General features: G+C 42.1%; 2 protein-coding genes across 12 annotated transcripts in view; both read right to left on the reverse strand.

Moving 5' to 3' along the window:
- Nucleotides 1–986: 986 nt before the first annotated feature.
- On the reverse strand, nucleotides 987–9,166 carry pnisr (PNN-interacting serine/arginine-rich protein). The gene is made up of 12 exons (XM_061673802.1): nucleotides 9,059–9,166; nucleotides 8,487–8,592; nucleotides 8,218–8,391; nucleotides 6,923–7,164; nucleotides 6,465–6,627; nucleotides 4,536–4,726; nucleotides 4,277–4,414; nucleotides 4,101–4,200; nucleotides 3,526–3,579; nucleotides 2,984–3,178; nucleotides 1,780–2,875; nucleotides 987–1,304 (listed from the first exon to the last, which is right to left on the reverse strand). Exons 2-12 carry the CDS (start codon nucleotides 8,572–8,574, stop codon nucleotides 1,271–1,273), a joined length of 2,475 nt encoding a protein of 824 aa, XP_061529786.1. The 5' UTR covers nucleotides 8,575–8,592; nucleotides 9,059–9,166; the 3' UTR covers nucleotides 987–1,270.
- A 5,476-nt stretch (nucleotides 9,167–14,642) lies between these two features.
- Nucleotides 14,643–26,133, reverse strand: part of usp45 (ubiquitin specific peptidase 45) — a 63,621-nt gene continuing 52,130 nt past the window's right edge. For 3 of the 11 annotated variants that reach the window (XM_061673803.1, XM_061673808.1, XM_061673809.1), the window contains exons 9-18: nucleotides 22,153–22,240; nucleotides 20,327–20,408; nucleotides 19,807–19,898; nucleotides 19,619–19,675; nucleotides 19,378–19,497; nucleotides 18,331–18,970; nucleotides 18,087–18,199; nucleotides 17,898–17,984; nucleotides 17,579–17,723; nucleotides 14,643–16,370 (exon numbers count right to left, since the gene is read on the reverse strand). In XM_061673803.1, the coding sequence (XP_061529787.1) occupies nucleotides 16,240–16,370; nucleotides 17,579–17,723; nucleotides 17,898–17,984; nucleotides 18,087–18,199; nucleotides 18,331–18,970; nucleotides 19,378–19,497; nucleotides 19,619–19,675; nucleotides 19,807–19,898; nucleotides 20,327–20,408; nucleotides 22,153–22,240 (1,555 nt within the window). In that variant the 3' untranslated portion in view covers nucleotides 14,643–16,239. Of the gene's footprint in view, nucleotides 16,371–17,578; nucleotides 17,724–17,897; nucleotides 18,971–19,377; nucleotides 19,498–19,618; nucleotides 19,676–19,806; nucleotides 19,899–20,326; nucleotides 20,409–22,152; nucleotides 22,241–26,133 lie in introns of those variants that run through there. The other 8 variants (XM_061673807.1, XM_061673806.1, XM_061673805.1 and 5 more) reach the window with 8 other exon arrangements.

Raw genomic sequence — 26,133 nt, forward strand, 5'->3', positions numbered from 1 at the left:
TTTGTCCAAATTCTTTGTGTGGCTGTAGGCTGTTCCACACATTCCGGGCGACGCTTACCGATGCATCGTTTTCAAATAAACACAGAAAGACAACGTATTATTTTTAAAACGAAAATGGTAACTTTTTTTTTAACGTGCGGCTAATTGTTTCTTTATGACAAGTGGTAGCGAATCGCTGTTAAATACTGGTCACATTCCATTGTTTTACTGTGATCAACTGATACTTGTACTTCCGTGTTTGCTGCTATAACGGGTCCATCCATCCATCCATTTTCTGAGCCGCTTCTCCTCACTCGGGTCGCGGGAGTGCTGGAGCCTATCCCAGCTGTCATCGGGCAGGAGGCGGGGTACACCCTGAACTGGTTGCCAGCCAACCGCAGGGCACATAGAAACAAACCATTCGCACTCACAGTCATGCCTATGGGCAATTTAGAGTCTCCAATTAATGCATGTTTTTGGGATGTGGGTGGAAACCGGAGTGCCCGGAGAAAACCCACGCAGGCACGGGGAGAACATGCAAACTCCACACAGGCAGGGACGGGGATTGAACCCCGCACCTCAGAACTGTGAGGTTGACGCTAACCAGTCGCCCACCGTGCCGCCCTATAACAGGTCAATAAAGTTTATTCAATCCAAGTACAGTACACATAAGTCGTATACAAGGGCGTGTATTAAATATATAATTGCATATTACGTTCAAGTTATACAATACTAAACACACTGAAGTTCCTTGAAGTGTATGAATATTATATTGACAGCGAAAGCAATAAGATGCACGCTGAAACTATAATATAAGGTGGGCAACATGGTGCCCACGCATAACTGGTCCAACTTCATAGATGACTGCTGAGCTACTGCCACCTCAGACAAGCAATATAACACCAATACACAACTTAGGACAAGCACATCTTTCCAATATTTTCCATTTTAAATTGATTAATATGCATATTAATGATGGTCAATATTAAAGGACCAATGAGACAAGACAAGGACATAGTTTTATTGGACATTTTACATTAAGTTTGTTGAGAAACTGTGAATCCTGTTAATATTTAAATGATGTCAGTCCTTAGTGTCAGCCAAGGCTTATGCTTTGCCAATAATACATGAAAAAATCTAAACCATTCATGTCTTGTTCCTCAGACACACTTTAAAAATAACATATTTACAATGGGGAAACAAGTGTAAAGGGATGACCACCTACACAACTGCCTCTATAATGAGACAAGCCACTTGATCTTGTGGAATTTAGAGGTACGGAAGCACATCCTCAGTGTCTGCTACGACGAGTGGGGGAAGTTGACCTGGAAAAGGATACACAGAACAGATTAATAACGCACTGATACATTCGCTTGGACTAAAAAAAACAGTAAAATGCAGTACACAACTATACTGCACCACCCACCAGATATTATCAGGAAAAAAACTATTCACAAATCAGTGTTCAGAAAGTCTACCCTGTAAGACCTTAAGTGTGGATTCACTGTAAGACCTTAAGTGTGGATTCACTTTGACCTACAAAATGGTCCCAAAAGCTCTCTAGCTTCATGTTTGCAAGGTACACTGCAGATGAGGCCTGAGCACTGCAACATGGGGCCAAGTCACATCATAGCTGAATCTACACAATTGCATCGGATAGCCAGCTTCCCAAAACATTTGTCCAAGAATGGATCATTTCCTAAGATTTAAACATGTTGATTAAGATGACCTGAGACATCACAATTAGATGTACAATGAGAACACAGAATAGGAATAGAAGAGGAAAAAAATGAATACTACCTTGATCGCGATTTAGACTTGTGTTTGCGGCTTGCCTTCTTACCAGACTTGTGTGATTTTTCCGCTGACCGTGAGCGACTACGTTTGGATTTCTTAGATTTCTTTTCCTTACTAAGTTCCGGCGTAGGGGATCTGCTTGAATCAGAGTTTGACAATCTCTTGCTAGCTTTCGTTAAGCCCTTTTTACTGGATTTGCTATCCTGCCTGCAGTACTTGTCAGTCAGTGAGTCAGTGTGTGAGTCCATCTCTTTCCGTTTCTTAGATTTTCCATTTTCCTCATTAAATGAAGAATTGGTCTTGTCTTTAGTCCTTGGCTTCTCCTTTCTTTCAGAGTCTCTCTCCTTATCTTTATCTTTCCTTTTTTTGTCTCTCTCATGGCTACGGCTTCGATCTCGCTTCCTTTCTTCGTCTTTGCTGGAGGATTTCTGCTTGTGTTTGCTGCTGTGACTATTGTCCCTGCTCTCCCTGCTTCTTTTCCTGTCTTTCTCTCTGTCCTTTTCGTTCTCCCTGTCTTTCTCCTTATCCCTGCCCTTGTCTCTGCTGCGACTGCGGCTGTCTCGGGCCCTGCCCTTGCCCCGGTCTCTGGATTTGGAGCTACTCCTGCGGTTTCTTCGTTCTCTGGAATCACTGCGGTTTTTCTTGCGGTGTCCCGCTCTTTGCTCTGTGCTGCTTCTCCTCCTGTCCTGTATCTTTTCACTACGACGTCGACGAGAGCTGTGGCTGCGACTACGCCTGCGGGCCTTACGGGATGACGATCTACTACGTCTCCTTTTCCTTCGAGGGGAAGAGGATCGCGAGGAACTACGAGATGATGATGTCGAAGATGAAGAGGACGACTGACTGCTGCTGCGGCTGGAGGAAGAACGAGAGCTGCTGCTGTGACTGTTGGCTGGGGAATCGCTACCACTTCTGCCTGATCTTTCCTTCCCCCTGCCCAAATGCCTTCCCTCACTACTCTCAATTTCACTACGGGACCTACGCCTCTCTACTAAGGGCTCTGGCTCCTTGTCTTTTACTTCCTCTTTGTGATAATTTTCGGACTGGCCTTCATCATATTCAACCCTTTCTCTGCTCAATCGTTCCTTCACCATCTCCTCTGTAGAGACAGAAGGAGAAAAAAGCTTATTGAGTACACAAGTGATTTTACAGCTAAAGTGACTAAAAGTAATCAGAAATCAAGCATTCAAGGACAATAAAGTCTCACCACGAGCAAGCAGAGCATCTTGTGCATGTTTTTCTTGGAGCTGTTGCATTTCTCGCTCCTTGCGATAGAAGGCATCCAGCTTCTCACGGATACGATGGCGCAGCTCCTCCTCATCAGTGTCGGAGGACTCTGACCCTCGGGCGCTGCGGTCGTCCTCATCTGCACTCTCCTCTGAACCATAGTCCCCCAGCCCGCCTGCCACAACAGAACCCCATGTTTTAATGTTGGAAAAGGATCAACATCAAGTACTTACATTCCATGTGTGAAACCACAAATCTTAACCCAAAGTCTTATTTAGGGGCAATTTGTATAGTTTAGTTTTACAACACAACTAAGACCACAACTAAGGGACTGCATTGCATGCTTCTATTATAAGGGGCAAAACTATACCCAGAATAACCAGAGCTTTATGTGCACCGTAACATCTGAAGAAGTTGAATATTTAGGTAATATAATCTGTCCAGCAACGTTCCCCCAAACTACATAATAAAGAAATAATTATATTCCTGCCCTCCCACCCACTGTAAAAAATGGATACTCACTGAGACCAGTCAGAGAAGCCAGTGCACTTGACTGTGCCAGCTGTTTTGCAGGAGCTTTGATTCACATCAACAACAGGAACAACATGTTAAAACACATATTGCCATTCTCTCAAAGGCAAGAGTCGCTAGAGAAGGGATGGGGGTCACAGATAAAGCACTATTCACACAAGCTGCCATTGGTAACAGGAGAAAAAATAAAATTAAAAAAATGGGAGAAAAGAGAGAGGGTTAACAAAGAAACATCCGTGAGACAATTCATATCAAAACAGTCTGAGAGGAGAACCACTCTGTACTAGTGCATCACATGGCTCCTATCTGTTGAACTGCTGGGCAGCAGGACCTTACGTGCCATGGACCACAGCAGGTTTCAAAAGCTCAGCTTTCGCTGATGCATTAGCAGAGAATGGTTGTAAATGCCAATTATATCATTCCTTCCACCCCCCCCCCCTTTTTTTTTTTTGCTCAGCCACTTCTACGTAATCAGACATGATGATTGTGCACTCCTTAGATTCACTTCAAACTAACAGTTTTTGTGAAACGCAATAATGCATTCACTGGACAAGACAAGAACAGACCTCGTGTTGCTTTGCGGTGGACTTCTTTTGCCACAAGCAAGATCTCTTCATTCGTGACCTCGAGAAGGATCTCTGTGAGGAGTGTTTTTGTGATGACCATCTAAACAAACAAACAAAAAACAACCGGTCACACTTAGTCTAACTATGACATTCATTATCTGTAATGCAGGACAGACCAGCTGGAAGTCCTTTTCCTCCTCAGTCATTTCAGGCTCACTGTCTTCTGCTGGAGGCGATGGGCTTCGCACAAAAAACTCTTTTTTTACAGGAGGCTTTTCTTCATCATTGTCTTCATTTGTTTCATCATCACTGTCCTGATAAAGACAGCAGCACAGACTTTAAACAGTTCACGACCTCCGATATCCTTTCATCAACATGCATAACACAATGTTTTTCCAAGATCATGTTGCATAAAAAAATAAATAGTCTGCTTACAAATTTACTCTTGCGGGGCACACGAGGCCCATCATCCCCATCATCCATCTCGTGCTCTTTGTCATCCTCTTTTGACATTTCTGCACGCTCCTTTTCCATTCGCTCTCGCTCCAGTTTCTTCTGATTTTCTCTGTCCCTCTTTTCTAGCCCCTCTCGGATCCAGGCAGGTAGAGTACGTCTTTTCACCGCATCTGGAGGTGGTCAGAGGTCCAAATGAGGATGCCACAGACTACTACTTTAATACTACTTAACTTGGCCTGTCACGATAATTACTATAACTCGTCATTCGATAAATAAAATGGACGATAGTATTTCCGGACTCAGTAAATTGTCATTGTTGTGGTGAGCCAGCGTGCGTATCACACAGTGCGCCAACAGAGGTGGACGGCTGTGTCATTAGCTGCTAGTGGGCTCATGGAACAACGGCAGACCGGTATACTCTTGCCGGTGTTTGCTCCGCCCAATACTCCAGTCTTGCTCCATGTGCAGCACGAAGATTCACACAAAAGTGACACTTAAGGGAAAGTTAACTGTTTGTTGTGTTCACTAGACCGGCCGCGAGCTAGCTCACAAGCTAACCTGCGAGCTATAACGAGTTAAGAAGCTAAACAGCTCGCTCCACTCAGCAAAGTTGTGTAAAAAATCAGTGCTTCTCAGAGTTGTGTGTGTGTTAGTCCCCAATTAACACAAACATGGGCTTGTTAACTCTTTATTCAGCATAATCTCAGTGTCAGACATTATTCAGCCAGTAGTTGACTACAGCAAATGTCAATGTATATTTGATTGACAGGTGAAGGGCTCATCTTCAGCGGACCTACCAAATAGTAGCCAGGTTTCCATCGAGACATTTTTTGTCATTCCAATTGAAGATCTTTGGTCAACTGTTTACATGTGACGTGATCCATTCCGATCGGGTTTATATATTATGTGCACTAAAATTAATCGGAACAGCCATGAGACGTGCACGTCGTTGTGAATGTCATGTCATTTATCAAGAGGGAGGTCTGTCGTCTATTCAGCACAGTAGTTGGGATTGTTTTTATACGTTTATTTAAATAAAAAAAACACTTATAAAGTAGTTAAAAACAAGAGCTCCGTCACACATGAGCTCTGTTGGGAGCAGCCATATTTACGTTGCGCGTAAACAATGACATCACCAAGCATTCACGTCAAGACGAAGTATGCGCAGACAGAGCTTTTCCCGGCACTCTGAATGACGGTATAAATGGCGAAGATTTACTTCGATTTGGCAAAAGGAATATTCCACCCCTGTGAAACCGAATGAAATTCCATTCGGATTTGGTCTGTTAATTCCAACTGAGGTGTTTATATGGAGCATTTTCATGCAGTGTGGGCTTCGAAACAGATTATAATCGAAATAGAAGGCCCCATGTAAAACTGGCGCTTTGCAGCTCTATTCTCATTTCAAAACCTGGGGGGATCCATATAACAGAGTAAAGAAAAACAATAGAAACAAGACATGACATAATAATAACATCAACTATAATTATTTAGAAGCAAATAATTTAAGACAAAAAATTAATAAGGGCAAGCCTTATTTTTCATGATTTCAGAGGCATTAACAAAACAGTATTATCGTTTATCGTGATAGTTTTGGGGGAAATATATCGTTTTTGAAAAATCTTCATAACAGCCCTATACTCAGCTATGATCACATGCTTGCTGTTGGCACTGACACTATGTTGACATGTATTCATCAAGTAATATTCCATTAGTTGGTGTATGATAAGTATGAATAACGACAGAACATACAAGCCTCAGCTCCCTCACTTAATAATTAGGAAATCAAAATAAAAAAATTACATGTACAATTTAGAATCAAAGACATAAAAGTAAAGCACAGGAAAATTATTTTGCTTTTCATCTTTGACTTTGTGTCACAGACCCGGTATGTGAGTAGGGGCTTACCAAGTGGTGCTGGGGCTTCCTGTTTCATAGGAAGCTGGATAGGGGATCTGGGCCGATCCCTGAAGCCAGGTGGTCGGGCATCCCGTCTGTTCTGAGGGGGACCCTGCCAGTATGGGGCGTGGAAGCCAGAGGGCGGAGGTGCAAAAGATGAAGCAGCTCCATGCTGTTAAGAGACAGCACAAAATCAAAGTTATATTAAGTTATCTGAGGTCTGAATGCCGATTTGGGGTTGTCTTCTTTGAGAATGGTAAGAGCCAAAATGACTCACGACTGCACTGGTTATGTTGTTTGGCTCAAAAGCTATAAAAAGAATACCAAACCATGCTGGATCCTCAACATGCCAATAGATTCCTTTCAACTGCCTCAAGGAGGCAATGACTGACACACCTAGATGACCTGGCAACGTTTCTATGGAAAACCCAAATGCTTCAACAATTTTTACTGCATCATCTGCATACCTGATAATCAAACTGGTTTATGGCCATGGGGGCCATGGCGTAGCTGTCGGGCTGTGCCCCATACCCATGGCTGTTCTGGGGGAAAACCCCGCGATGTGCTTCAGAGTTGAACTCTGCACTGTCCTGGCTGTTGCTATCTTCACTGGGGTTCACAACATCCATCTGGGCTGAGCCAGGAGGAATCCAGGTTTGTTCAGGAGGTGGTGGAGGAGGCGGTGGCGGTTGGCCATGCATTCCCCATTCTGTTCATGACAAAATACTTAATGAATATAGGTAAAGCTAGGTGGGCAGCAAAAACAAGAGAATGTGTCTTGGCTTTGCACCGTAGATTCAAACGAACTAAAATATTACCACTACCTCAGTAATTGATAGGACAAATTAATGATCAATTGTTAAGACATTATATTCTTAGCAATTAACCAGTGTTGCCATGTTTAACAAACTAAATAAGAAAGTAAAGGCAGAACAGAAAAGATAAAATACATGGCTGAAAACTACCGCAATGTGAGCAACGGGCAATCATGACAATGTTTATGACACTGTATGTGCTAAAAGAAAATACAAATAGATTCCAAAGATTGAGGTCAGATAACCTGGAAATGTCTCGCTAATCAAGTTTACTCCAAGAGAAAAATATTTCAGCTTTGAGAGAAAAAAAGGATACCTTTTTGGCCCATGTTGAGATCTCAAGTACTGTTACAAACAGACAGCATTTGAACATGTTCCAAATAAAACGGTGACATGTGTTCTATGCGTAACAAAATCTCAGAGGCAGCAGCAATGGTGGATGGGGGCTCCCTTGGCGGGACACAAAGCAGCTCCAGCTTACTGATTTTTGTGGGTAATGTCAACATGATAGCAGCAGTTTAGCCAGTATTAGAAAACACCCGATTTAGAGGTATTTAAGTTGAGGGGATTTTGATAGCCCGGAGAACATACAACATTTGATACAACATTTACAACACACTTTGTGTAATATTTCCTCACGGTCCTGACCTACGTTGTCTCAATTTCCACAGTGGCAAATTAGTTGGGGCTTAACTAATTGCATTTGATTCTGGTTGGTAAGTAGTGAAATCTATGATATCTCAGTTAAATTAAGACTGGTGATTACACAACAAAATAGCTGATCAATCAAATTTCGAGCAACACAATTCTTCATCAAAGCTGTATGTGTTTAACTTGCTCGACCCTTGCTTGGATAACACCAATTTAGAAGAAAAACAAGGCTCAAATGAAAATGTTATTCTAACACAAAAATATTAAAATTGATCTAATCATGTTTCTATGTGTACCTGGCTGCCACATTCTGCCAAAAGCAGAATCACCCTGGAAGGACCCATGGTTGCCCTGTGCAGGTGGTTCCAGACCTGGGATGTCTTGTCCGTTGGGCTGAATGTTAGGCTCGGATCCAGTTGACTCCTTATGAGCTATCCAAGCTTGTGCAAGGGCAGCCCAGTCCACTTGACCTATGCAAATTCAACAAACACGCATAAAATATATAAACTTGTTGGCACTCGAAAATCAATGTTAGTGGAAGGTGCCCAGTGCTTTTCCCACTGACCAGGATCTTGCTGGTGCTGGAAAGACTGCATCCACTGCTGCTGGCTCAGCGGCCACTGCGGCCAGGGTTGGCTTCCCTGATCCCACATTCCTCTCTGAGTTATAATCTGAAAAGAGGAAAACTTGAATTACATTTCCACCAAAAAAAGTGCATGGTGGCCAGAGCCAATATTACTGTAGTGTTCAACGAACAGTCGTTCGAAACAAACGTTAGCATTATGCTCAAGTTAGCTACAATAGACTGCTGCCGATGTAACGGTATGCTACATTAATTTGCACATTATGGAAAGGACTATTGTACGAACGAAGGTACTGCAAAGCAAATACAATAAGGACAGACTAACCAACCAACCAGCCTGAAATTGTACTCTGGATATACGTTTGAAAGCCAAGGAAGCTAAACCAAGCTAACAAGCCTTCGTTTTAGCTAAGCTAAGAATGACGGCTAACTAAGCCGCTGCACTTACAACTAAACAGAGAGACAAGTACCTCGCATTTAAATAACGCCTTTAAAGATGCAATGATAGAAGCACAAACCATGCTAATTTGTGGGGGAAAAAAAAAAAATCTTACCTTTCCCGAACAATTGGTCTCAGGCGCTGGTGGTCCAAAATGGCTGCCGTCGGAGAGCAAACTGCTCACAGTAAATGCGAGTGACACTCTGCTGCTTCCTGTCCTCTACTTGATTTGACAAAAGACTGTGCATTTGGACATGTCTACTTTACTGCAGAATAGGTTTAGGAAATGCGTTTCTTCTTTGTATGAAAGATATTGAATAAGACCACGCTGTAAAATGTAGGCATGACAAGATTTGATATCATAATAAATTAATAAAGTAATCTTAATCTAGGGAGCTGTGCCGTGAATAACGAAAACATTTATGCCAAAAGTAATTGACGCCAACCTCCCAATAAAGTTTGATGATTTCCTATTTTAATTGTTAAAACTGCTCATATACATGGCAAACTAAAATCACATAACAGATTAATATCATTCCTCCCTGATGTAGCTTCTCTCACAGTCAAGATAATTTCAACAACAACATAATAATAACAACCCGTCCTGGAGCCATCACCTTATCATGCTGGAGGGTGGAGCTAAATTGTCTGGGGCTGAATGCTCCTGGCAGTGTCACACATGGCAAACAGGTCATAGTTGAGGGACCAGACAAAGCATGGCTAAAAGACAGACTATGATGAGTAAAATCATTGAACCATGTTTTCTCTTGCCCGGACGTGGTTCACCGGGTCCCCCCTCTGGACGTGGAACGTCACCTCTGGACATAGTTGGGGCTCACCTCAACACGCAGCTTGGGCTCCGGCACCAGTCTTTTCGAGAGAGGTTGGACAAGGCCTCGGGGACGACCCAGGACACACTGGAGAGACTATGTCTCCCGGCTGGCCTGGGAACACCTCACGATCCCCCTGGAAAAGCAGGATGAAGTGGTTGGGGAGAGGGAAGTCTGGGCTTCCCTGTTTAAGCTGCTGCCCCCGTGACCCAACCTCGGATAAACGAAAGTAAATGGATAGATGGATAGTAATAATAATAATAATAATGATGATGATGATGATAATAATAGCGGCGGCACGGTGGACGACTGGTTGGAGCGTCAGCCTCACAGTTCTGAGGACCTGGGTTCAATCCCCGGCCCCGCCTGTGTGGAGTTTGCATGTTCTCCCCGTGCCTGCATGGGTTTTCTCCGGGCACTCCAGTTTCCTCCCACATCCCAAAAACATGCATTCATTGAAGACTCTAAATTGCCCGTAGGTGTGACTGTGAGTGTGAATGGTTGTTTGTTTGTTTGTTTGTGCCCTGCGATTGGCTGGCAACCAGTTCAGGGTGTACCCCGCCTCCTGCCCGATGATAACTGGGATAGGCTCCAGCACGCCCGCGACCCTAGTGAGGAGAAGCGGCTCACAAAATGGATGGATGGATGGATAATAATAGCAACCCTCGTAAGGATAAGAGAGAGAGAGAGAGAGAGAGAGAAGAGAGAGAGAATCATCTTTTATTGTCATGAACATGCATGCATGCACATGAAATTTGTTCTCTGCATTTAACCCATCACAGTGAACACATACACACGTTAGTGGAACACACTGGAGCAGGAGGTAGCTGAAGCGCCCGGGGAGCATTTCTGGGTATCAGTGTCTTGCTCAAGGACACCACAGCCATGAGTCTGGGGGATGTTGGCGGATGGTCCAGTCGGGGTCTTGAACCTAGGTCCCCCACGGTGGCAGGCGATGATCTTAACCATTGGCCCACAGCTGCGGTCCAGAACATGGAGGGACGGATAATAACAGGCCGCACGGTGATCGACTGGTTGGCACGTCTGCTTCACAGTTCTGAGGACCTGGGTTCAAATCCAGCCTTGCCTGTGTGGAGTTTGCCTGTCTTCCCCGTGCCTGCGTGGGCTTTCTCCAGGTGCTCTGGTTTCCTCCCACATCCCAAAAACATGCATGGCAGGTTAATTGAAGACTCTAAATTGTCCGAAAGTCTGAATGTGAGTGCAAATAATTGTTTGTTTATATGTGCCCTGTGCTTGACTGGCGACCGGTTCAGTGTACCCCACCTCCTGCCCGATGATAGCTGGGATAGGGTACACACAATGTATTTGTCTCCGGTAGTTGGAGCCGCTCTAGTACGACAACAGAAAGTCAATTGACAGTCAATACTTTTGAGACATAAAAACACAGTCACTGAGCAAAAAAAGGTTCCCAATAATGTGGTAATGCCGATACTTTTTTTTCCCTGATAATTGTGCAAATGATGCAGAATCTCAAAGCAATTTAGAGCAGTTTGAAACGTCTAATAGAACAATAGTCTTGTGCAGTGACCGTTTTGCCAATGGCGCACAGACTTCAAGAAATGTATGCAGTTTAAAGTGACGAGTAGTGCGATAATCTGGAATAATGTCAATTGTGCAAATGGTGCAGATACTTCTCAAGGACATGAGTGGCCAGTATTGGTCAACAACACATATGCAAGTAGTGCAGAGTGGCGAGACTACTACCGTGAGTGCACGAATAATGTATAATTGGCCTGACAGATGTGACTACAATCTCAAGACAAAATTGGCAGCATGTTACAATGGAATTGTAAGTTAACTGTTTAAGAAGGTCATGGCAAGAGGGAAGAAGCTGTCGGAATGTCTGTTAGTGTTAGTTTGCATTGTTCGATAGTGGACGACTGGTTAGAGTGTCTGCCTCACAGTTCTGATGACCAGGGTTCAATCCCCGGCCCCACCTGTGTGGAGTTTGCATGTTGTCCCTGTGCCTGCGTGGGTTTTCTCCGGGCACTCCGGTTTCCTCCCACATCCCAAAAACATGCATTAATTGAAGACTCTAAATTGCCCGTATGTGTGACTGTGAGTTCGAATGGTTGTTTGTTTGTATGTGCCCTGCGATTGGCTGGCAACCAGTTCAGGGTGTACCCCGCCTCCTGCTCGATGTTAGCTGGGATAGGCTCCAGCATGCCCGCGACCCTATTGAGGAGAAGCGGCTCAGAAAATGGATGGATGGACAATGTCCCAACTTCATTGGAATTGGGGTTGGGACATTGTGTTAAACATAAATAAATACAATGATTTGCAAATCATGTTCAACCTATATTTCATTGAATACATTAAAAAGACAAGATATTTAATGTTCAAACTGATAAACTTTATGGTTTTTAGCAAATAATCATTAATTTAGAATTTTATGGCTCCACAACGTTCCAAAAAATCTGGGACAGGGTTATGTTTACCACTGTGTTACATCACCTTTTCTTTTAACAACATTCAACAAACGTTTGGGAACTGAGGACACTAATTGTTGAAGCTTTGTCGGTGGAATTCTTTCCCATTCTTGCTTGATGTACAGTTTCAGCTGTTCAACAGTCCGGGGTCTCCGTTGTCGTATTTTACGTTTCATAATGCGTCACACATTTTCAATGGGAGACAGGTCTGGACTGCCGAAAGGCCAGTCCAGTAGCCGCACTCTTTTACTACGAAGCGACGCTGTTATAACACGTGCAGAATGTAGTTTGGCATTGTCTTGGTGAAATAAGCAGGGGCATCCATGAAAAAGACATTTCTTGGATGGCAGTATATGTTTCTCCAAAACCTGTATGTACCTTTCAGCATTAATGGGGCCTTCACAGATGTGTAAATTACCCATGCCATTGGCACTAACACAGCCCCATACCATCACAGATGCTGGCTTTTGAACTTTGCGTCCATAACAGTCCGGATGGTTCTTTTCCTCTTGGCCCGGAGGACACAACGTCCACAATTTCCCAAAAAATTTGAAATGTGGACTTGTCGGACCACAGAACACTTTTCCACTTTGCATCTGTCCATCTTAAATGAGCTCGGGCCCAGAGAAGCCAGCGGTGTTTCTGGGTGTTGTTGCTAAATGGCTTTTGCGTTGCAGAGTAGAATTTCAAGTTGCACTTACGGATGTAGCGCCGAACTGTATTTACTGACATTGGTTTCCTGAAGTGGCGGCACGGTGGACGACTGGTTAGAGTGTCAGCCTCACAGTTCTGAGGACCCGGGTTCCATCCCCGGCCCCGCCTGTTTGGAGTTTGCATGTTCTCCCCGTGCCTGCGTGGGTTTTCTCCGGGCACTCCAGTTTCCTCCCACATCCCAAAAACATGCATTAATAGCAGACTCTAAATTGCCCGTAGGCATGACTGTGAGTGCGAAAGGTTGTTTGTTTCTATGTGCCCTGCGATTGGCAGGCAACCAGTTCAGGGTGTACCCCGCCTCCTGCCCGATGACAGCTGGGATAGGCTCCAGCACGCCCGCGATCCTAGTGAGGAGAAGTGGCTCAGAAAATGGATGGATGGGTTTCCTGAAGTGTTCCTGAGCTCATCTGGTGATATCCTTTACACATTGATGTCGGTTTTTGATGCAGTGCCGCCTGAGGGATCGAAGGTCACGGGCAATCAATGTTGGTTTTCGGCCTTGCTTCTTACATGCAATTTCTCCAGATTCTCTGAACCTTTTGATGATATTATGGACCGTAGATGATGAAATCCCTAAATTCCTTGCAATTGTACGTTGAGGAACATTGTCGGTAAACTGTTAAATTACTTTTTCACACAAGGCCAGGTAATTTTGAATAATTTCCCCCCTTAATAAGCTAAAGCATTAAAAACAGCCTTCTTTGTTTACTTGGGCTGTATTTGTCTGATATGTACATTTGTTTTAAGATCATGTAGAGAAACTATGCAATGTACTATGTGGACTACAGATGGGGGACTACAGATGAAAACTAGCCTTCTGGCTAATTCTGGCTTTTTTAACCATGTGTATTTCATGTGTTTTATGAAATTGCATTGTCCCCTTTCAAATAAACTGATTAATAATAATAATAATAATGTAGGCTAATACTTTTTAATGGCACTGCATCTTAACATTTCGCCCCATGAATGTATATTTATTTCAGATATTTCAGGCAACATTTACTGTTAAGTAGGATTGTGGTCTTGGTGCATGTATATGCTGTGTGAAAAGAAAAGCTCAAGGCAGTGTGTAGAGCTTTACATGAAGGGATGTGTTTATGTTATTATTAATTTGGGTACGTGTGATGTGGCGTCAAACTGGGCGAGGATGGCGTGTGGTGAGAGCAGCAGAATTTAACCTGCACTGCTGGTAGACAGTGATGAGCCCTAGAGCACCAACCCATTTGTTTCTCACAGCTGTCTCTTTAAGGGGCTGGGGTGCATTTTTGTTAACTGAGATTAACTCATGTCTAATGCATCAGCAGCATATCCCTGAGCCAAAGGCCATGCCAGCCATCCCTGCCTTTTAAAAATAGCCAAACACATTTCAGAAAATATTTGCTTTTTCATTGGTGGCAGCTTGACAACCTGTTCTTACGTTCGGCAGCATGACTTGTATGTCACAGCTTGGAGTAAGATGATAATGCACATGGCAATGTTTGTGGACGTTGCCCTTTTCCTGATTCCACACCCACCTCCTCTTCACCAGCTCTCGACATGTTCTGGAGCAGTGCTGCTTTGCACCTGTCAGGCCACATCAGCAGGCAAGATGGCTCGAATGTGGCACCATGGGACACACACTGACAGAGGATTTGTCGCCACAATTTCAGAGGGGAAAAACAGGAAGACAACTCCAGCACCAAGACAAAACATTTTCATCATGCTCTGCATTTTATTCAGGTTGTTGTGGCTAAAACACAGACAAGTTCTTCAAAAATCTTTAGTTCATAAATTTCATTTATTTGATTTTGTGATAGTCATGGTTTCAATGCAGACCAAATGTTCATTTTATTAAGATGAAATGTCCTAGAAAAAAAGTATTTGCCTTAAGGAAAAACCCTGCATCCCTTAAGCACCACACTCTTGCATTAATCTTTTTTAGTATACAATTGCATTATACTATTACAAACTACAATGTACATGAATGTCACATATCCATCAGAGCATTTATTTTTACACATCCATGTTACACATCCATGTTTCATAACAATAAGCATAGGCACTGAATCTGTCAAATCCAATAATAATGAAAAAAACTTCTACTTTGATGTGAATGCCAACCAACAACTTTTTGGCAAATGCTTGAACAACAGAAAAACACCTAATATAAAATAAAAAATAAAAAGTCTCATTCATTGATGCACGAATAACCAATATATTAATTACAGCATTAACCCCATGCATATTACACAAATATGTTGTACGAGTAAGGCTTGAAGCCTTGGAGCATTTTATTCCCATGATTTAGTAAAACTTGACCAATAGTAGCAGTGTAGTCATTTCACTAAGTGTCTGGTGCTTGCCTAATCTCGCAGTCGAGCTGAAATATTTTACAATGAAGGAAAACGAGGTGACTTGTTAAAATAAAAAAACTGAGTATTTTGTGTGTGCAACAAAATACTGATTACCTTAAACAGAAAAATATATTTTTACAAATCTTAATAAATCGAGATTTCGAAGGCAGAATGACACTGTATATTTGTTTGGTTTTCTGTTCTGACTTAATCTTTGGCAAATGTCATCTATTAATACATTCTTACATAATAAGGACAAGAGGATTATATCACCACTGTTCTACTATTGTTTTGCCACTGCTTTTGATTTTTTTAGGTGTAGCAACTTAAACCAGTATTTTAATGTGAACTTTCAATATTAGCTTGAGTATTAATAATCATGAATAAATGGCTTAAGCTACATTATTCCACCGCTAAAATTTGATCCAGTATGATGATAACGTTTCTTAAATGAACATCTGACAGCTTTTGTTATCAACCCTGTTTGGAGCCATCCAAACTAGCAGTGAGCACAACATGCTTTTCTGAGCTCTAGATCATCTCGAGAAGGTGGTGCACGCAGGGTGAACATAGTACCATGACCATTCAGGAGCTACATTTACATGTACTCACCATGTTTCTAATGTTGCTCTGGCAACAGTTAATCATGTGGGTGGGCCATATAGGTCACTTATAGCAACTTAACATAAAAACGTGTTCCAATGGTTATGCGTCAGAAACGTGTGAAGGTTTACACAAGCAAGCAAAAACCCAGAGCTAATTCCAAAGTAACCTAATGTTCATACTGTATGTTAATCTACCAGTAGATCATTCTATGATTTAGAAGGATCCATTTATGAAAGAAAATAACTGCAAATGATGTTATTGAAGAAAAAGAGAGTAATCTTTTCCCTTTTCCTATCCTGACAAAGAGATGAACACAAAGTACGAGTTAGATTTGAACATTTGTCATGTATGAAATTTATCAGATCATATGATTTCCTCATAGAAGAGCAGATATGCCTGAGAGAGGAGAACTCTGGACTCTGGTACCATTTGGACTGTGGTATCGCTAATGTAAAACCATTGGCCTGGGGAACTGCTGCTCGAGTCCTTTGCACCTGAAACACGTACACAAACACATATTGTGTTAATACAAAAAGGAAGATAGTTTAATTTGATGGAGGCAGTCGTTTGGGATACTGTCAAAATGTTTAACTGTGAAAACATAGAAAATTGTTTGCGGTTGTGTTTAGCAGTATTTCAATGGAATTTTCCAAGTTTACATCATTCACATCAAGCCTTATTATAGGATTTTATTAAAAACCCGTGCCAAAAAGGCAATGAGAGTATAAATTTATTTTAAAATAGCTACATCATTTAAAAACAGGATTGCACGTAAAAAAATTTCACCTTTTTTTTTTAAATAAAAACAACCCACAGACCTGACTGAACAGTAAGGGACTGCGCAATCAGCTGAGCTGGCGCAGTACTCTTGGGCGACGGTCCCCAATCTTTTTTGCACAATGGAATGGTTTTACCTAAACACAATTTAGGACTTGGCGATATGGGGAAAAAAAATACTCTCACAATAACTTTTTTGATATCAATTTATCGATGCATATATCGTGACATAAAACCAATCACTATTTTTTTCCCGCAATCTCAAATGTTCCCTGTTGCTCTTAACAGTTTTATTTCAATATTTATTTTCTGTCAAAACTTAAACATGACATGAAACATTATACAACTGCGTCAGACATTTCAAATAAAACGGATATTTTCATGAACATCTATTGTATAACTTGATTATGCAAAAGCTTTCAAGTTTTCCAATTCATTCAGTTGCCCATTACTATAGTCATTTACTAGAATCCCTTACTTTCAACCGTGCTTACAGGGAACATGACTTTTACGAAACAATTTGTTGATTTTGGGGTGGGTGTCAGGGGGAATTAAAAAATGATGTAATAGTAGCCGGCACGGTGACCGACTGGTCCCTGAACTGGTCATCAGCCAATTGCAGGGCAAATAAAAACAAACAACCATTCGCACTCACATTCACACCTGCGGGCAATTTAGAGGCTTCAATTAACCTACCATGCATGGTTTTGGGATGTGGGAGGAAACCGGAGTACCCGGAGAAAACCCACGCAGGCACGGAGAACGAGGCCGGATTTGAACCCGGGTCTTCAGAACTGTGAAGGTGGATGTGCTAACCAGTCGTCGCCGTGTGCGCACACACACACACACACACGCACAAATATTTTTGATAAATGCAAATCTTTACAGGACGAAGGCCTCCATGCATTGACTGCTGAACCCTGACCTGACAAGTTCCGGTGATGTTCCGTTTTCCTCTGAGGAGCGCGGACTTTTACGTATGCAGTGTAGTGACCACCACGCATTGAGCCACTGTGCTCTACAATCCCATACAGGCTGTAAAGGACACGGTCATCTTGGGCCAGGTTCTGCTAATGTTGAGGAAATACAATTAGCAAAAAAGAAAACAAAAAAAAACCTAAAAAAAGAAAATAAATAGCCCCCAACAACAGTACACATTTATTAAAAAATACAGTCTTTGAGAAAGATTAAAAACGTTGGACACAGATTGTGCAGGTGTATCTAATGTTAAAAGACATTTCTACCTTGCATGATGCTGAACAAAATGGGGCCAGATCTAAGATCAAAGGAAAGTCGACATGACGGTTCACTTTTCGTAGATTCATCCCGGCCTTTGAAGACAAAAGGATAGCAGACAGATATTTGACTCTCGGATCAACATTTTAAAAAGTACACACCTTTATGTATTAGGTATTATATATTAAAATAACTACAAAAAGATGGCAAACTTGGTGGAAGCGTTTCAGATGCAAAGTGATGACAGGAGGAAGTGAGGAAATGAGCATTTGTTTTCTTGCACTGGTGTAGATCTTCTCCACCTTTTTATCTACAACAGCAACACAAAACAAAGCAAGGTAAGAATTTAAGTGAACAGAGGCTTTCAGTATAATTGCCTGACAGTAGAATTTTAGAATCCTGTGAAGGTAAACAGTGACATGCACAAAGATTTTGGCCCACCAGCTGAGCTGCTCTTGCGTATCTGCTTTTGTCTGCGTTCAGTGCAGCTCTCACAAAGCAACTTGTTGTTGCCCATGAGCAGTTCCACAGAGGTAAACTGGTGGAGGCAGGACTGGATGGAGCACTCCTTGGAGCTGGGATTGTAACTGTGGGAGAGTGCCTGGAATGCCCCCTGGTGGTACTGATGGTGGAGATTCTCTCGTGACCTCGTTTCCTCTGGCTCCTCTGGAGAACATCGCAAAGGAGGTGAGCTGTCCCCTGAACTGAGGCCAAGGCTGACTTTTGACAAATTGCTTACTAGCGGGTCCACAATGCCACCTTGCTTGGAAGAGGATGATGAGGTATAAACAAATACAGCGGCTGAATTGACAGTGGGTGTCGTGTGAGATTGGACATGACTGGAGCAGGAAGTGTGCGGGGCCCACTCGCTTTCTGAAGCCTCACTATCAGCATCATTACTGCTGTCCTGAGGGCCAGAGCCTCTCTCACTGCCATCTGAGAGGCTTCCGCAAGTGGCCATCTTGTGAGTAGAGACACAGCGGGCTGATCCACCCGCAATACCCTCTTCTTCCGGTCGTTCCACACTGCAACCTGCCCCCTTTCCATCCATAGAGCTGGAAGACATCCTGCCACATTGTTTCTGGAGGAAAAACAAAAATGTAAGCCCCTTGCAATGACAACAATACACATTACTAAATGTATGCATTCCTAATTTAAGTAACCACACATGACAAATTTGAGCTACAAACGAGTCTGTGCTGAGTCGAATCACATCGAGTCCCCCCAAAAAAAACGAACGCCCATACACAATTTTTGCACTCGAATCATAAAATAAAATATATAAAATAATTGACTAAACTCATTGTCTGTTTCACTTAATTTTTCACTATTACCAACTTCAAAGGCTAATCCCAAATGCATCCTCCAGGAAAATATTAAGCACAATATTTTATATGTACTTGCGTGTACTTACAACACACAATTTCTCTGTTCTCCTTTATATTTGAATGTTGATGTGTAAAGACAATTATAGCAGCAGTGACCCACCTGTCCACTCAGCTTCCTGGTGTTTCTGTTGGCTGAGTTTGTAGTGGAAATGACCACCGTGTTGGTGTCCTGCTCTCGACTTCCCTTCGCCAGCCTGATACTGTTAGACGGTTTTGATATCTGTGGCAACAGTGTAAAGCGACATCAGCACAAAGTTTTGACAAAAATCTTCATTTGCAAGCATAATTAAGAATCCGTTAAGAATAAAACAGATATTTCTAGAAGCTGTTTAGCATGTTACCCGTTCCTCTATGATGGGTAAAGAGATGTCTATGAAAGCTTCCTTAACTGTCGAGATCTGAAAGACAAATCAGTGTGTGAGTGTGTTACAGTAAGCTACATCAGCACTAAAGACTCACTTTTCCAATGCAACGAATCAACTAAGTTCTCTAATTGGTTCATAAATCATGTTTCGCCATCCACACTTACGTGTTCACACTCTTCACACATAATTGTGTTGGTCAGCTCTCCAACAAAGATGCGGTCAACAAAGTTCATCTTTACACCTTCCTTTCCATATGCTGGTAGGGAGAGACAGTGTTTGAATAATTGAACACTATATGAATATAATTGTAATTGACCATATGTAATTGCAATCTGCCATATGGAAGCCAGACTCCACCAAAGACAATGTAGTTTATCTCTTTTTTAGGCCACTATTTTAGCTGGACTAGACCCTAGTGAGGATAAAGCGGTACAGAAAATGGATGGATGGATAGTTTTCTTAAAAACTTTTTTTAAGGGTGGAAACTCAACGTAGCCAAAATTTAAAACCCAGAACAATAAAGCTGTAATTCACATGATCTGCTACTTCATCTTGCAGATTTTGCTTTGTAATCCTCTTTTTACAGTGGAGCCATCCTGTTTCTGTTTAGTAATAGTATTTCCTTAAACAGCCACAAGATGGGACTATGGTTCTTAGCCAGCTGAATGGTTCAGCATAATGAACCTTTGACTTGACGTCTGGTTTCCTCATCTGCTGTCTTCTCGGTTGGATTGTTGAAAGCCCTGAGAATTCCAGCCTTCACCCTCTAGAAAACAAAAACAATTAAACAATTGTGATTTCCCATGTGATTTGGAGGATTTAAAATAGATACATTGCAATACAATTACCATGGTAGATTCCTTTTGTGTTTCTTTCTGTTACATTCTTTTAATTACATCCATTACATAAATATCAGCATCCCGGCAAAATCTCAGCTTGACAGTTGTATTTATTATAAACATCATTAGTAAAATAATTATTGTGCTTGTCTGAAACTGTTAAGATGGGGTTCTCTTCATTATCTGTGTATGTACGCACATGTGTGTGTGAGAACTCTTTGGAGGGGTCCTCTGATTAAAGGTGACATGGTCAGTGAGTTGTTGGTGAGAGAGCTGTGAAGAGGCACAACCAAAGTAAAGCACCAATCAATACATAATTGGCCATGGTCTGTGTCTGTATTTGAGACCAGTCGTCCCCATTGTCCCAGGAGCCACGCAGTGGACTGGCTATTTAGGTCAAAAAGCCTCGTTAATCCGAGTCCAGCCAGTCTCTCACCCCACTCGGTCAGCACAGTGAGACGAGGCTGAAACTCTCCTAATTAATTACCAGTAACCCCCACCCTCCCCCTCCAAAGTAACAGCATGCATGGTCCCACATGGGTAAGGAGAGGGGGGTTGTGAAGGATGTGGAATGGTTGCTGGTGCAACGGTGCAGGAATGGAAACAAAAATGAAGATGGGGTGAAGAAGGACAGTCCATGCCCTGAGAGAGTAATAACTACCATCTCAGTTAATTGCTGATAATTGACTGGGGTCAGATTAGCATATTTACATCTCTGATACTAATAGCCAATGAACACAAACACTTAGGGGCTCTCAAGGATGGTCACACCCATCTCCTTCTCATGCTCAGCGACACACAAGGCAGTATGCATTCACACTGTACTAAATATTCCAAATGTTACAGTATATGTACAAATCACCAGAAACAAACGAATGATTACTCCTTTCTAGAAGAACTGAGTTGATCTTTGATGTTCTTTTTTCCAGCAAAACATTCTACACCAAAAAATGTGTGATTGTTCTCATTTCAAACACAGAAATTACTATCCCACTTTATTTGTGAACATGCCTGGTTGATTAAATGCATTTGATTACACGAATAAAGGCTGTACCTCATCCTCTATGCTTCCTTGATTAAATTGGAAAATGGCTGATGAGTGTGCGTGTAGGGAGGGGGTGATGGGTGACCCTCAAGCACAATGGGGCAGCCCAGGAGTTCATTCAGCAGCTGTGGGTTTCCCAAGATCACACAATGATGTTGGCTATGCCACTTGCAAGCCCCTGAACTGGCACAACTGTCAATGTTCACAAGTTTGAATGGGAGCCTAGACTGTGGAGCCTAGGGCTGACCACTAAACACACCCGCTATCTTCCCCTGCTAGGTTCACGTAGCCACTGGTGGGGCAACTGGGAACATCTCAGCCTTCCCAAAAAGCGGCTGCGGGTCTGCTAATTGCTCTGTGAAGGGTTGTGGGTGGCAGTGTCGCGGGCATGCATACGCACGCACGCGATCACAAGCACACGCTATAAAACGTCAGATCAAACCTCTTATTTACAATGCTGCAAATTGTGTGATAAATAAATGGGTGATAATATTTAAAATGAAGACCATTTTATTATTGAGCTGTCAATGCTACATACAGGAGTTAAAAAAAATTGTTAAAAAAGATTATATGAGGCTCTTTAATTGCTCAAAGAAATTAAACGTATTATAAAGGACATTACTTACTTTAGTTTCCTCTACTCTTATGGAGTCCAGCAAATAGTGAAGAAGCTCCTGGCTGTCCTGTTGTTGATACCCCTTAAAGCGTGAAGCCCTAGTAAAGAAAGTAAATTTCTTACTGAAACAAAAACAATTGCGCACAAAAAACAGAAACATAAAGCTTTTTCAATTACATTCATACATATTGTAAACAGACTAAATAAAAAGGCTCTCCTCTTTCTAACACAAAAAAATATTCTGATGCTCCTATAGTGACTGTATCATAAACATCAGCTGTTAGTAATTCAAATGATAACATCAATGATTGGTATTTTCTGCTCATATCTGCCTGCCTATGCGTGTGTGAAGCCATTCATCTGCCCACCTTCCTATCTGTGGAACAACTATCATTTGAAGAGATATTATTCAACAGGATCACCAATACCATCTAGAGTAGACAAAAATATTGACAATTCTTGATCTTATTACATCTGATTTAACAGACCAGCTCAGCACCTTTATATATAAACATCATGATGTACATGCTACCATCAATATTTTCTGTAAAATAGGTATTTATAATGTACAACTACTCTCATCTTAAATCAGGTAGGCTGCACGTTGACTTTTTTTTTTTTTTTTCCCCCCCTTGTTAGATGGCTGTCCAATATAAGCATTAACGCCTGTGTACGAAGAGGAAAGGATCTTCATCCGTCCGTCCCCTGGCTGTCCACATTGAACAGATGTGAGGACAGATGTCAGGGGCAGATGGGCAGCAAAGGACAGAGCCACATCAACCTGTTGGGCCAAAATACACACATAACCACAGGACAGGTTGGTCTCATATGCACAACACAAAGTGAGAAGCAACACTTCTGGTTCGGGAGACCAACAGTCCAAGTATTGCACTAGTCTGTTAAATCCATATGGTAAACTGATACCTAATGCCCTATAACGCAAAGTTCTTGTGGTATAATACTTATTTGATGGCCAACAGCACAGGTCACTGACAGAAGGTCTAGCGTTGGCCTAAATCCACTGCCCCCACCACTAAATACTGGCACAATGCTGGTCCCTCTTCGTGCATTCAAAAGAGAAAGGTGGGTGGAGGGTTGAAAATTGTGGAGGATGTCATTAATTTGCAAGACCTAAAAACGAACAACATACAATGAAATTTCCACCTCTCGTTTAATCTGTTTCCCAAGTGTGTAGTCAATCCAGAGTAAATTAAGAATATCAGTTAAGAGACAGAAAGAAAATGGACAGATGAAAAAAGAAAAATGAAAAACTGATTAGAATTAGTGGGAAAGAGGAGGTCTGGAAGCTCGTCCCAGTGGAGGGAAGCAGAAGGGCCCTGTGGCGTTGCTCTCAATCTGGCCAATGCAAGCAGCTGCGGTGCTAACGCAATTAATAGCCGGATGAGTTAGTACCAGACACAAGGCCACACAAGCTCATATCCCGAACACACACGTATGAGCAACACAATGCACCCATAAACAAATGAAATAAGGAATTATTCCTGCACTCTCTCACATGAAGACAAACACTCGATCACTTAAGAGTATGGTCGACTAATTATAAAAAAAGCAAATAAAGAGATAGATATACAGATACAGTATCTTGTATAGCATCAGTAGCAAACAGCATTTTTGTCTGGCACTGTTCATTTGCTTGTAAATTTCAATGAATTATTTTAGTATTTCTGATTACCAAATATAATTTGGGGTATTAAGAACATAATCCACCGAGGGATGCAATTATAAACATAATTTAACTCAGTCACAGGATTATTAAAATATCGCACTAATTGAGTTAAAGCGCAAGAAGTTTCGGTAGATTACGTGGGTAACAACAACAAAAAAAAGTCATAAATAAATAAATGAATAAACATTAGTGTTGAATGAATAGGTTTTAGCTGGGCAGAAGATTGTTCCATGTGGTTAGTGCATTTGTCTCACAGTCCAGAGGTTGTAGCTTCGAATCTGTGCTCAGGCCCAACTCCCCAAATACACATTCCAAAATCATGAATCATGACTGGATAGCACATCTGCCTTATAGTTCTGAGGACCGGTGTTCAAATCCAGCCTTTCCAGTGTGGAGTTTACATGTTCTCCCCGTGCCTGCATGGGTTTTCTCCGGGTACTCCGGTTTCCTCCCACATCCCAAAAACATGCATAGTAGGTTGATTGAAGACTCTAAATTGCCCGTTGCTGTGAATGTGAGTGTGACTGGTTGTTTGTTTCTATGTACACTGTGATTGGCTGGCGACCAGTTCAGGGTGTACCCCGCCTATCAATCGCAGTTAGCTGGGATAGGCTCCAGTGTACCTGCGACCCTCGTGAGGATAAGCGGTGTAAAAAATGGATGGATGGATTGATAGACTACTTAAAGATTTTAAACTGGCCCGAGGTGTGAATGTCGGTTGTGTGGTTGTTTGTCTGTATGTACCCAGTGAATTGAAGCTTCCACATTGAGGCAAAAGTTAAGTTTGAAAAGACTCAAATTACCTATATTGTGCTTGACATTACGTGCATTTGCAGGTTAGCATTTTTTTTAAATTATTATTTTACATTTAGAAACATGACTGTATTTACAAAAGTGACCTCAACTGAAGACTTTAAGACAATTTTGACCACGCCTCTATGATTAGAAAACGCACACAAGCCTATATTTGTTCCATACAACTGTGAATATCTTTCTTATTAAATCTGAAAGATATCTTGCCTCATGCGCAGACAAACATGTCCACCCCGCCTCATGTTGTTTGGACTGCATGTGTGTGTTTGTGTGTGTGTGTCACAGCAATAGATCAAATTCATTGTTGGTCTTGGCTGTTTCCATCAGGGATGTAAGGCTTCTCATCAAGGATTCTAAACAATATTTTTCAAAGATGTGGGTATGTTGACATTTTCACAAACTAAATGGATAGAGAAGAAAGCAAAGTCTTATTTTTTTCCACCCAACAGAATGAAGTGCACATCGGCCATCCTAAAATTTTAATCAATTCAAGAAAAAAGCAAGGGAAGATGAATGTTGGTGACGTTATTGTCCAGCTTGTAAAATAGACATACATAAAGTGCAGGACAATACAGGTGGTAAGAATACTGTAGCTAATCTACAACTTCAACAACAACTTCCTATTACACATGAAAAGAGGAGCCTTTTTCTCAGGTGCACTGGATGAAAATATTTGAGGCATGAACATTTTACAATTTTTCCACAACTGATGATGTATTTAAAATTCATGGTCTCAGTACAGCCGGCACGGTGAACATTTTACAATTTTTCCACAACTGATGATGTATTTAAAATTCATGGTCTCAGTACAGCCGGCACGGTGGTCGACTGGTTAGCACATCTGCCTCACAGTTCTGGGGACCGGGGTTCAAGTCTGTGACTCTAAATTGCCCGTTGCCTGTGCGGTGTTTGCATGTTCTTCCCGTGCCAGGGTGGGTTTTCTCCCACATCCCAAAAACATGCGTGGTAGGTTGACTGACGACTTTAAATTGCCCGTAGGTGTGAATGTGAGTGCGAATGGTTGTTTGTTTCTATGTACCCTGCGATTGGCTGGCGACCACTCGAGGGTGTACCTCTGAATTGCCCAAAACTCGGATAGGCTCCAGTACACCCGCAACCCTAATATGGATAAGCAGACTAGAAAATGGATGGATGACATTACATTTGTTCCACTTTTATGTCTATGTAATTGTAGGTGGGCGTTCCAGATTATACAGGTTTAACCAGTCCCATTTATATGAAACGTATTGTAATCTTTCCGCTATTGAAGTGGGTGGTGTCCAAAATCTAAAGAGCACCTAAGAAACAAGTTTGTGAATGAATGTGTTGCTCCTTCACATCGAGAGGAGCCAGATGCGGTGGCTGAGGCATCTGATTCGGAAACAAATTCCTACCACCACGCCGTCAAGCCAGCCGCCTGCCCTCATCACCACCTGCCACACATTCCCTGCCTCCATTACCCGCCAGCGCACCTCAAGGACCATCTTAATT

This window comes from Phycodurus eques, chromosome 4 (assembly GCF_024500275.1).
Source record: "Phycodurus eques isolate BA_2022a chromosome 4, UOR_Pequ_1.1, whole genome shotgun sequence".
NCBI classification, from domain to species: Eukaryota; Metazoa; Chordata; class Actinopteri; order Syngnathiformes; family Syngnathidae; genus Phycodurus; species Phycodurus eques.